We start from the raw sequence: 11,513 nt of genomic DNA on the forward strand, positions 1-11,513 counted from the left end.
TAAATTCTTTTTCTACTTACATGATTTTTGGTCACCAGCTTTATAAGTTGTCTCTCTTCCCACCTCCGTCGTCTAACGGACTGTTGGCTTCGTATGGAAATCTTGGAAACATCCAGAAATCCAGTGTCTGATGTCGCAATTCACGCACTTTGTCCGGACGGTTCTTCGTTTTCCACGCGAAAAACACACACGACACCTCAACTGCGAAGTACAGGACGTCGGCCAGTGATGTGGTTTGGCCTTCTATAATCGAGATNCGAAAAACACACACGACACCTCAATTGCGAAGTACAGGAAGTCGGCCAGTGATGTGGTTTGGCCTCCTATAATCGAGATATCTCCGATAAAACGGCAGGGGTTCGACCCCTGGGCCGTTGATGGCGAGGTGGACCCCTTCCAGCATGTTCCGCACAAGAGCGAGACGAAATTCTCTGTGTGACAACAGGATGTAACTGTTCAGATCCAGGAGATGGAAAAATAGTTTATTTGTCCATTTCCAGGTTCGACGACAGATGCTATAACTGTTTGCCACAGTTTGCCCACAGCTCCACCTGAATAATTATTCACACTTCTCTTGCCATGCTGGTGTGTTGGTCCCCAGGTTGCCGGCGAAGATGATGGTTCTTCATTGAAATCAACAGCCAGTGATGTGGTTTGAGCTCCTATAATCGAGGTATCTCCAATGAAACGGCAGGGGTTCGACCCCTGGGCCGTTGAGGGCGAAGTGGACCCCTTCCAGCATGTTCCGCACAAGAGCGAGAAGAAATTCTCTGTGTGACAACAGGATGTAACTGTTCAGATCCAGGAGATGGAAAAATAGTTTATTTGTCCATTTCCAGGTTCGACGACAGATGCTATAACTGTTTGCCACAGTTTGCCCACAGCTCCACCTGAATAATTATTCACACTCCTCTTGCCATGCTGGTTCTTCATCGACTTCAATTTCGGATTCACTTTCTCCCTCGCAACTCTCAGAGTCATCGGTACAAGCAGTCTGAATCAGTGTCACTTATAAGTTGATTCTCAATTTCAGCTTCTTCCAAACACGAGGCCATGGTGGACAGCTAAGGGTCCTTTCGCACCGAATGAGTCCAGTCCAGTCACGTCAACGCCAGTCCAGTTCAGTCACGTCAACGCCAGTCCAGTCCAGTCATTAGGTTTCATACTGAATACGTCTTTGTCAGTCAGTGATCATTCTTTCTCCTGGCCAGATGGACGTGGAAATGATTGCGTTTATTATACTTAGAAGATTGCAGAGGAGGAGGGAAAGAAGGCGAAAGAAAATGTTTTGGATTCATCCTATTAACATGAAGAGAGATGCATTTGGTACTTTCAAACATCTGTTTCCAGATTTATTAAATGATCCAAGGAAATTTTATAACTACTTTCGAATGAGTAGTGAAAGATTCTATGAGCTAGAAAATATGTTGCATGACTACATAGTGAAACAAAATACAAACTACAGAGCTTCTATATCACCACAGGAACGATTAGCTGTTTATCTCAGGTGAGAATAAAGTTAATACTTGCTTATTTGTTACTCTTTATTGAGAAAAGAAGTATAAAGGCATGGCTCAAAGCTGATAATTTTGAAATTCACATGTTTGAGACAATGGCTGATTAACTACCTGCTGATCTGTCTGGATGGAGAACTCAGAATAGGCCCCAGGTGATGATGATGACCGAGAATATTGATCATATCTTGACTGAACAGAAGATGGATTGGAGGGAAACTGAACAGGGGACGCAGATGTTAATTTATGTCTCAATAATTGTATTACCTCCCCTCTGAACTCTAGATTTTCAAGGGGCCCCAGTTTCTTAATACTAGGAAGTAGACTCTTTAGAAACATGAAATCTGGATCATCATCATCTTGACGTCTAGTGGTCACCTTCTCCAGCATGTTCAGGTACATCTTATCGATGTAATCTTGTCCAGATGCTCCAGGTTTCTTCCGTTTTCTATTCTCTGAGGAAGTATCTTTCGTATTTTGTGACTCAAAATTTTCAGTAGCATTAATTTTAGAAACATTCTGGCTCTCTTCTTCTCCAGCCTCATGACTTTCTTCTTCAGTATTTTGCTGCGACTCTTCTTCCATACTTCCGCTTTCTGTGTTGGGAACGTTTCCCGTTGTTTTCTTGTGGCTGAGACTAACATCCAAAAATGAGAGCAAGGTGAAGAAGGGCCAAGTTATTTTTGAACTATCTGCGGCGGAACCAGATGGTATTGTACTCAGCTTCCTTCTTTCTCGCATATAATTACTTCTCAAATTCTGCCATTTAAATCTGGCCTCCTTATCTGAAAAGACAATACAAATAAAATATGACCCCAATGGAATGATATTTCTTTTTTCTTCTTAGGTATTTGGCCACAGGAGAAACATTTACGTCACTAAGCTACGCTTTTCGTATTGGAATAAGCACCATCCATTATATAATCACAGAAATGAATTCAGCAGTATGGAGAATTCTACAGCCGTTATGTATGCCTGTTCCTACAACACAAAGATGGAACGAAAGTGCAGAATCGTTTAATGAAGTGTGCAAAATGCCTAACTGTATTGGCAGTGTAGACGGTAAACATTGTGCAATAAAATGCCCACCCCATGCAGGTTCACAATATTATAATTACAAACATTTCCATTCTATTATTTTGATGGCAGTTGCTGATGCTCATAGTAATTTTATCATGATAGATGTTGGCGCGTATGGTCGGGACAATGACAGTACAATTTTCAATGAATCGGGAATGGGCAAAGCTTTCCTAGATGGAAGATTGAATATTCCAAATCCTAAGGAAATTCCTGGTACTGACGTAGTGATGCCATTTTATTTAGTAGGCGATGAGGCTTTCCCGCTGAGAACTAACATCATGAGACCATACGCTCGACGAGATCTTCATTATTCCAAACGCGTATTTAATTATAGATTATCAGCAGCACGTCGCACAGTGGAATGTGCTTTTGGAATACTTGTACGAAAATTTGGAATTTTCCAAACGAGTATTGCCACTAACGTTGAATTGGCAGAAGGTTCAATAAGAAGTGCATGTGTACTACATAATTATATACGTCAAAGAGGAAATGACAATGACTCTATCTTAGAAAATAACTTTCTGGAAGAAAATGTTAATATTCCTCAGTTAAGATCTCTAGCGCCTACATCACATCACAGAGGAAGTATTGAAGCAGTAAAAATTAGAGACAAATTGAAGGATTATTTTCTCTCTCCTGTCGGTTCTGTGCCTTGGCAAGATGGCAAATGTGCGTAATTATGTGCAGTCTGTCACTTTTAATATTTACGTAGGTTGTAATAATATTATTATTTTAACTACCTGACAAATTATACTACTACAACCAACAATTGGTTCACAAGTTCATAAATTTTTGTACATGAAATAATATAAATAAAAAGTTCGTACCAGTTGTTTGTAATTCTTCTGCTATGCTTCTCCAAACACTAGCAATGTAGTCTTTATTTCGATGGTTTGGGTCCTTTGTGTCATATATTTCACGTCTACTTCTCACTAGAATTATCAGTTTCTCGACATCCATATTACAACAATATGTTACACATGAAACCGATTAAAGCGCGTGTGACTTATGAGCGAGACGCACGAAGACTGGCAAGAAATTCAACCGGATGAGTCCTGGCCAGTCATGACTGGACTGGCCAGGACTGGACTGGGCAAGACGCGTGCAGTGTGAAAGAGATTAGGACATTTCCTTGTGTTGCTATGTGAAGCCAGTCAGATGAGTCAACGTGAGTCCGACGCGACTGGACGTGACTGGCTCAGACGGGCCCGGTGCGAAATCAGCCTAAACACAACGCTAGCCTTGAAAGTTCTGACACTGCTTGGCTATATTTCAAAACAGACTACTTCTTGTTTGGCTATACAAGATAAAACAGTCAGTGTTTCTGCGAACGAGTAGACATCGCCCACACTCGTTCATACCGTAAGGAACCTACGAACTGGAGATTGATGAACGAAGTGTAAACATCTGACTTTGTAGCAACACAAGCCATAGTTAGAGCATGATGTCACCAGCAGGCATTCAGACTGCAGAAATGTTTTGTGCAGGAACTATATGCATTTTTGTGCACAGACGTTCAAAATTGAGGGGAAAAATTTTTGTTGGCATCAGTGTAAAAATTTTTAGACATTTTAAAATCGGTAAATTACAATAACTGATTCTATATTCTTTCTAGATAAAAGAAGCGTTTATTTCGTTCATTTATCACAAAAATTGTAGAAATCACAGCATTTTGAGTAACATGATTACAATTTTTATTACTCTACAGTGGCGGGCATTTAAATTAACTCCGTCCCTCTACCACTACCGGAATTTAAATGGCCGTCTCTTAAAGGTTAATGGAGAGTGAGTAAATGAATGAATGTCTGTTTTAGTACATGATGCAATGTAGCACCTACACCATGTTTGTAATGTTTACTGATGAATTATTTCAAGGTTTTGAGACAAAGTGTAATACTCTTACAGGGCTATGGTATGGGCAGGAAGAGTTGGGTTATCTTGTACTACTGATTCTGCTAGAATACTGCACAATAAATTTCTGTGCAGCAAACATTTCTCTGAAAGTGATTTCACTACAGCTGAAAGGGTACACCTTAACAGAGTTGCAGTTCCATATGGCAGATTCTGCTGCACAGTCACTCCCACAACCTCATGATCCTTCATTACACACCCCTTCCTTTGATCCCTTCCCTTCAGGTTTATATTCTGTACATGACCTTAATGTCCTACCGCCCACCAGAATCTACAGCAAGACACTGGTGCCCTTTGCTGTAGCACCTGTTCCTATCCATGCAGACAGTCCTTCCACTTCCTTTCAAATGTCTGCAATCCGTTCATCACCAACAGCAGGCAACACTTCTTCAGTGAAAGGAACCTCATATCTCTTAGGCTCTGAATATATATAAGCTTCTAAGTTCTGAAAGAACTTAATTTGGCTTCGCTTTCTGAATTGACACCGAGGAAAAGGAAATTATATGAACAAATTCGGAAGAAGGAGAGTGCACTCTGCAAACTGAAAAAGAAATACAAAGGAAAGAAGTTGAAAGATCTCTGTGATGAGGAAGTGATCCACTTATGGAGAGATTTTCATCTTCTCTCAGTGTAGAGGCTGCCAGATTATTGGCAGCAATTATTAGGAACACCAGGCAGACCTCAGGGAAGGAGGTGGGATTTCGAAGAGAAAGTGATGGCTCTGTCTCTCCTTAAGCGTAGTCCCAAATCCTATATCTTTCTCCGAACACTACTCCTCCTCACATCCGGACGATCCTTGCAGTCTCTCCTTAATACTGTTCCATTTAGGACAGGCATCAATGCTCATGTGTTTCCTGCACTTGAAAAGTGTCTGCAGAAAATATCTGGTAGATCGATATTGTTGTCTCATGTTTGATGAAATGTCAATCAGAGAGAACTTGCATTTCAATCAGAAGTTTGACTGTATTGAGGGTTTTGAGGATTGTGAAGTTAGGGCAGGACTTGCAGCACTGCAAATCATGCTCTGCTCTTCATGATCCGTGGCCTGCGGAGAAAGTAGAAGCAGCCAGTGCCTTACTACTTTACTCATGGAAGCACAAAGGCAGAGATGACTGTGCAATACTTGAAGGAGGTTCTTGACGCCTGTCAGAATGCTGGCCTGAAGGTGGTTGCCACTGTGTGTGACATGGGTGCCAACAATGTCAAGGCCTTGAAACTGTTGGGTGTTTCCAAAAGGAAACCACTCTTCAGATTTCGCAATCAAGAAATTGCAACAGTGTATAATCCACCCCACCTTCTGAAGTGCACCCGGAACCTTTTCCTGAAATATGATGTGCAGTTGAAATGTGAGCATGTGGGGACCCAACTTCATGTTACTGCTAAGTGGGACCACATACTGAAACTGTATGAAATCGACAAACAAGGACCGTTTCGCCTGTTGTACAGGCTGACAGACACCCACCTGAACCCCACAGCACAGAGCTCGATGAATGTGCGCTTAGCTGCACAGGTCATGAGCCATACTGTTGCAGCAAGCCTCAATGCTCTGGTGGCTACAGGTAAGCACTATATGTTTCTTTTATGAAAGAAGTGACTAATAATGAGGACTAGTTTCCAAAGTTACTGCCTCAGAACCAAGTTGTAATCAAACAAACGTCATTATCATCTGACTTGAATTTACTTTGAAACTGTATATCAATATACAAGTTATGTAGAATATGACACAAATAGTGTTTTTAGGAATTTGATTGTAAGTGTATATCTGTGTAGCGTACTGAAGTCATTTCTTTCCTTTTTTTTAGATATACACAACTTTGCAAAACGGGCCAGTAAATATTTGAAACAAAAGGTAAGTTTCAGAAAAGCATCAAAGAAATTCCCACTCCTTAACATGAAATTACTTTTCCTTACGCTCTTAGGAGGAGCGTGTCTTTCCAGGACAACTTACATGCAACAGACTACCTACAGTCCTCAGTTTTTGTTTTTTCTTTTCTTGTCCTAGAACCGAATGCTTTTCCGCATATGATGTTGACATCCATGTTTCGGTTATCACACTCGTGAGAAATCAGAACAGAAAGCGCTGATTCACATATTAATGACTTTAATTAACCGCAGTAGTTTGTTACATGCAGTTGAATAGTGTTATAGTTTCTTAGATTACCCGGCACTGCCGACATGCAAGAAGTCAGGTTATTGTTAATGGTGGAACATGGTGTGTGATGAGAATCAACTTTTCTTAATTTTTACTATTTCACTTAGCACTCTGAACCCTGATATGAGGCTCGAATTGGAATGCGACTATGTGAATAATATATGTCTGCTGCGGTAATCTGACTTCCGCAAACCAAAAGGAAGTTTACGGCTTGTCTGCATGTAATTTTATTGTTGGCTCATAGCTTTCAACATTCAGGTGCAAGAAATCAAATCTGCCTGGCCTATGCTCAATGCTGCCGATATGTGTCATCATGGACAAGTACTGTGTCATCACTACTTAGACCAGCTCTTGTCCTCATGAAGCAAGCTCCTAACAAAAGACGAAACAGCACAGCCAGCAAAGCTCTGTTCAAAACCAAAAGGTCAGTACAGCTCAAACAGGCTGGAGGCAGGATGAGTGATGAATAATGGATTGAAGATATAATGATGGCCTAAACCAGGTACTACTCTGCCATTTTCCAGGAAGGACTGTTAGGACAGCTTGAATCCCAGCCAATTTTGTAAGTGTGCAATTTCCAGACATAATTCCAGAGTGTCACTGCTGCACGAAACTGCTCAGTAAAAGTGTTAAGTTTGACAGTAAGCTCATTATGGTATTACACAATAGGGCTAGAGTTAAAAATTTATTTCACATTGCTGTATAGGAATAATATTTCAAGTATGTTCTGTAAAATATACTGTGGTTTGTACTTCAATAATCCCTTAATTAAAATGTTTTGCAATATTTTGTCAGTTTCTGTCCAGTAGTTTGTTGGTTTTTTAAAAGTGTTTCAAAATTGTACTTTTACACTGTATATGGGATAAACTGTAGCTTACATTATTGTATTTCAGTATGGATTTAAAATGTCATAATTTCAAGAACTGAATTCACAAATATGAAACTTAATGCATGGTTTCACAACAGCCGTACTAACGTAAGGGCCCATATGGCAGACAGTGGGAAGTGGAATTGTAAGAAGTGCAAATGGGACAGGCTTCGACAACTGGAGGAGAAACTAGAAAACACCCTGCAACAAACTGAAGAACTAAAACGGAGGAATATGGGGCTGCAAGATAAGTTATGAGGGGTGGTAGCCAGAGGCGAGCTTGGCAGGCGGGATACGATGTAGAGTTCTTAGTGGTGGGTGACACGATTATACGCAAGGTGGAATCTGAACATATGGGGGTACAGTGCTTTCCTGAAATCAGAAGCGAGCAACTCTGAGTCATTCAATGCAGAGACCTAGGGAACCCTGATACTCTCGTCACTCATGTAGGCACAAACGATTTAAGACGAACTGCAATCTGGAGCATGTGAGGGGCAATGTGTATGCTCTAGTGAACAAGGCAAGAACCAAGTTTCCTCAATCCAGATTAGTCCTGTGTCATGGCGGCGCAACGAAGCATTACACAACATGCGTGACTGGATAGCAAAGACACTAGGAGTTATGTTTTGTAATCGATTGGCCAACCTCAGATTGGTTTGATTTAGTAGAATGCTTTTTGTTATTATTATTTTGAAATAGTTTTACAATCTACTCAATATACATAAATGGAGTAATTAGTAAAAGGGATGGGCGCATGTAATATTGAAGCAGATATCATCCTCCAATGATTCTCTGGTGCTTATCTAATGAGATCCTCTGGCCACATTCTATTTAGTCTTCTTTCTATTGCTGGTTGATTGAAGAGGTTTCTTATTAGATGGTTGTTGCTCTGAGTGGTCCGGCTTTTGTGTTTCTCCGCGTAATTTCTGATGACTTCTGTTACGTATGGTATGCCAGGATCATTATGTAGAGTACCGTTTGATACGTACCAGGGAGCACTGACCAGATTTCTTAGCGTTTTTGATTGGAACGTTTGGAGAATTTTTGTGTTGGAAGGTATGCTGCATCCCCATAATTCTATCCCGTAGGTTCAGATGGGTTTTAGTATAGTTTTGTATATGATTATTTTGTTTTCAAGAGAGAGCTCTGATAGTAGCACGTTTTGACCCAGGTAAATTAACATGTCCGATTAGGTTTACTTGTACATGCTGCAAATGGACGAGAGGTACATAGGTTATGTCTTGCTCTCAAGAAAGGAGTTGTAGCCCAAACCCTCGAATGAAAAGGACAAAAGAAAAAACTGACTGGTCAATGCAGCTGCGAAGTGAAACAGGAAGGCCCCCACAGCTAGGTTTCTTTAGAAGCTCACAAGAAATTTTACTTGTCTGAGTACTTTGAAATTACGATATGTGACAGTTTTGAACACCATAACATAAAAGATGGGTGGTCTCTCAGCCCAAACCAAGTGTAACATTTGTCAAGCTACTGACAGGATTTACGTTAAGTTTAGCGCCTAAATTTCCTGTAATACCTAAACGGATTGGGGGAATACTTAATTAGTGTACTCCCATTTTTTAAAATGACCAATCCTCGAAATTTAGGGAGATGACTTGTGGACCGAGAAGTCTCCAAGTGAAGAGAAGAGGTCATTCCGTAAAATCAGTCGTATTACAGCTCGCAAACTATTCAGATGCAAAATTCGGTACCAACTAATTCTGATAAAAATTTTGTAAGTTACAGCCAGTGTGATTAAATAAACAGTGGGTAGATACCTATCGACCAGTCATCCTGCCATGCAAGTGCCTTCGCAACAAGCAGAGTGATTCTTAAGTAAAGAGGCCAAATTCAATCTAGTGCGTTGGAGAGGTCCACTATTGACAACAGTTTTAATAAACTGGCTGGTGAATAAGTGGTGTGTGTGCGCGTAGTATCGAGTTTCACCTGAGTGAGGCCCAGTTAAATGACCCGAGATTGATTCTTAGCTCTGCCACTTGAACTAGCACCTCAACAACAGCATCCCCTTACCAATCATCCCCTCTGTCCCTCACAAAATTAGTAAACGAATTCCATAAGTTTACTGGCGCCCAATCCTCTACCCATTTACTTGACAACGAGGAGAGGTGGTGAGGAGGATGAGCAAGGAGAACCAAGCAGGCAGTAGCCGCAACCTAACCACAGCAGCAGCCAGCAACAGTGACGTGGCTCGCCAGTTATAAGGTGGCGTCTGAAAGGAGAATGGAGAGAGGAAGGCGGCAAAGGGTGACGACCACCAGTGGGGCTTGAAGTCTCACTGAACAGGCGGTTACAGTTTGTAGACCCAAACAGTTGGCTTGAGGAGTGGGACTTCGGTAGGGATGGACTACACATAAACCGAAGTGGGGCGACAAAACTAGGCCAACTGTATTCCAGAGTGCGTGAATTCGGCGGCCGAGAACAGAATCGCAACGAGTGACTGCTACTGAGTGTTAAAAAGGAGTGAACGCCTGAAAGGACAGGGAACACGATTACCAAATATCCGACGCTAGTCTGGGCGACAACAAGGGTTGAAGTGAGGACGAACCAGACAAGGACGAAGACAGAAGTAACAAGTGATGAATGTGTAGCCATGGGAGGGGAGCAGAAGATAGAGGGCAATTCACTGGTTTTGCTGCAGGTAAATTGCAGGAGTATCCTCAATAAATCTTTAGAATTTTGGAATTTAATACACTTATATCCCCGTGTTATAACAGGTACGGACTCATGGCTCTGAGAGGAACTTAGCAATTCTGAAATATTTCGGGACGATTACATAACTTTCAGGAGAGACAGGAATATACTCAAGGTGGTGGAGTGTTCATTTGTGTAAAAAAAATTACACACTGACTGCATAGAACTATGGGTGGAAGAGTACTTCGAGATAGCAGTTGTGAGCCGATCCCTTCGGCTCAATGCTTGTGGTGCCCTCTTCGAGCGGCGGCCGCGGGTCACACCGTTTTTCCTACCTTTCCTACTACCTATCCTTAGTCCGTGGCGCATTCTACGTCATCACTCCCCTATCCTTTGTGATTCGGCTGAGGCACGCGGTCTCTTCTGCCTGGAAGACCTGAAAAGTCATCGTGTATGGATTCTGACGATGGTGTATAACACATTGATATATTGGATTTTTGGACTTTATCCATCGTCCTGGTTTTTAAGATAACAAAGTGATTGAGGCTAGCTCTTTCTAACGGACCCAACTGAATAGGTGTTTTCCTTCACCTGAGGACGGAAACAGATCCAGTTTCCGAAACGTCGTGTTTTTATTTGTTATCTTAAAAACCAGGACGATGGATAAAGTCCAAAANACTTCTCTTTTTTTCTGTGTAATAGACAGAGAACACCCGTTCCCCAGCTGGTGGGGTGGGGGCTCAGACAGATGGTATCAGAGCGTGGTTTTCACTCAGGCACTCCCAGCGGTAGTTTTTATTTCTAATGCCTGAGTGTGACTGGGCACCAGCGATTAGCTGGGGGAGTGTTCTTGTGTTATTTTTGGGGTGCTGTGTTGTATGTGGTATTCTCAACTTACACCAGACTTTGACCATTTCATGACATTATCATGCCATCGGCGTGGATCCATTCACTGTCGAAGCGACAAGCCGAACATTTGGCGATCGAATTGGGCGTCTCTGTGGATGGGACATTAGACGAATTAGATTGAAGGAGAAATAGAGTTCGCTGGAGCCACACCTGCCTTCTCAGTTAACAGCTAAGTCGGAACTGACCATGGATGCTGTGGCATCTGTTGGTGATGGTACGATGAATGGCGGCATTCCTGGTCAGGTCTCATATGTGCAGGCCAAGATGAGGGGTAGGGTGGTTGGTGATTTGGTGAGGAATATTCCCATGTTGTCTGGTACTGACCCTGAGAGCGTGCTACATTTCCTTATTCGGGCCCAGGAGGTCTATGACCTGAACCTGGTGGGCGATCTGGAATTTCTGGCGCTCTTGGTGGGCAGAACTTCCGGTAGGG

General features: G+C 42.0%; 2 protein-coding genes across 2 annotated transcripts; one reads left to right on the top strand and one right to left on the bottom strand.

The window, feature by feature from the left end:
• The first annotated feature begins 1,083 nt into the window (after window positions 1-1,083).
• On the top strand, window positions 1,084-3,429 carry LOC111865974. The gene is made up of 3 exons (XM_023854420.2): window positions 1,084-1,102; window positions 1,148-1,507; window positions 2,362-3,429. The coding sequence occupies exons 2-3, from the start codon at window positions 1,212-1,214 to the stop codon at window positions 3,269-3,271; spliced, it is 1,206 nt and encodes a 401-aa protein (XP_023710188.1). The 5' UTR covers window positions 1,084-1,102; window positions 1,148-1,211; the 3' UTR covers window positions 3,272-3,429.
• Window positions 1,527-3,578, bottom strand: LOC111865975. Its single transcript, XM_023854421.2, has 2 exons — window positions 3,422-3,578; window positions 1,527-2,299 (listed from the first exon to the last, which is right to left on the bottom strand). Exons 1-2 carry the CDS (start codon window positions 3,552-3,554, stop codon window positions 1,575-1,577), a joined length of 858 nt encoding a protein of 285 aa, XP_023710189.1. The 5' UTR covers window positions 3,555-3,578; the 3' UTR covers window positions 1,527-1,574.
• Window positions 3,579-11,513: the final 7,935 nt, after the last annotated feature.

Source organism: Cryptotermes secundus, unplaced genomic scaffold (genome assembly GCF_002891405.2).
Source record: "Cryptotermes secundus unplaced genomic scaffold, Csec_1.0 scaffold5019, whole genome shotgun sequence".
Lineage (NCBI taxonomy): Eukaryota > Metazoa > Arthropoda > Insecta > Blattodea > Kalotermitidae > Cryptotermes > Cryptotermes secundus.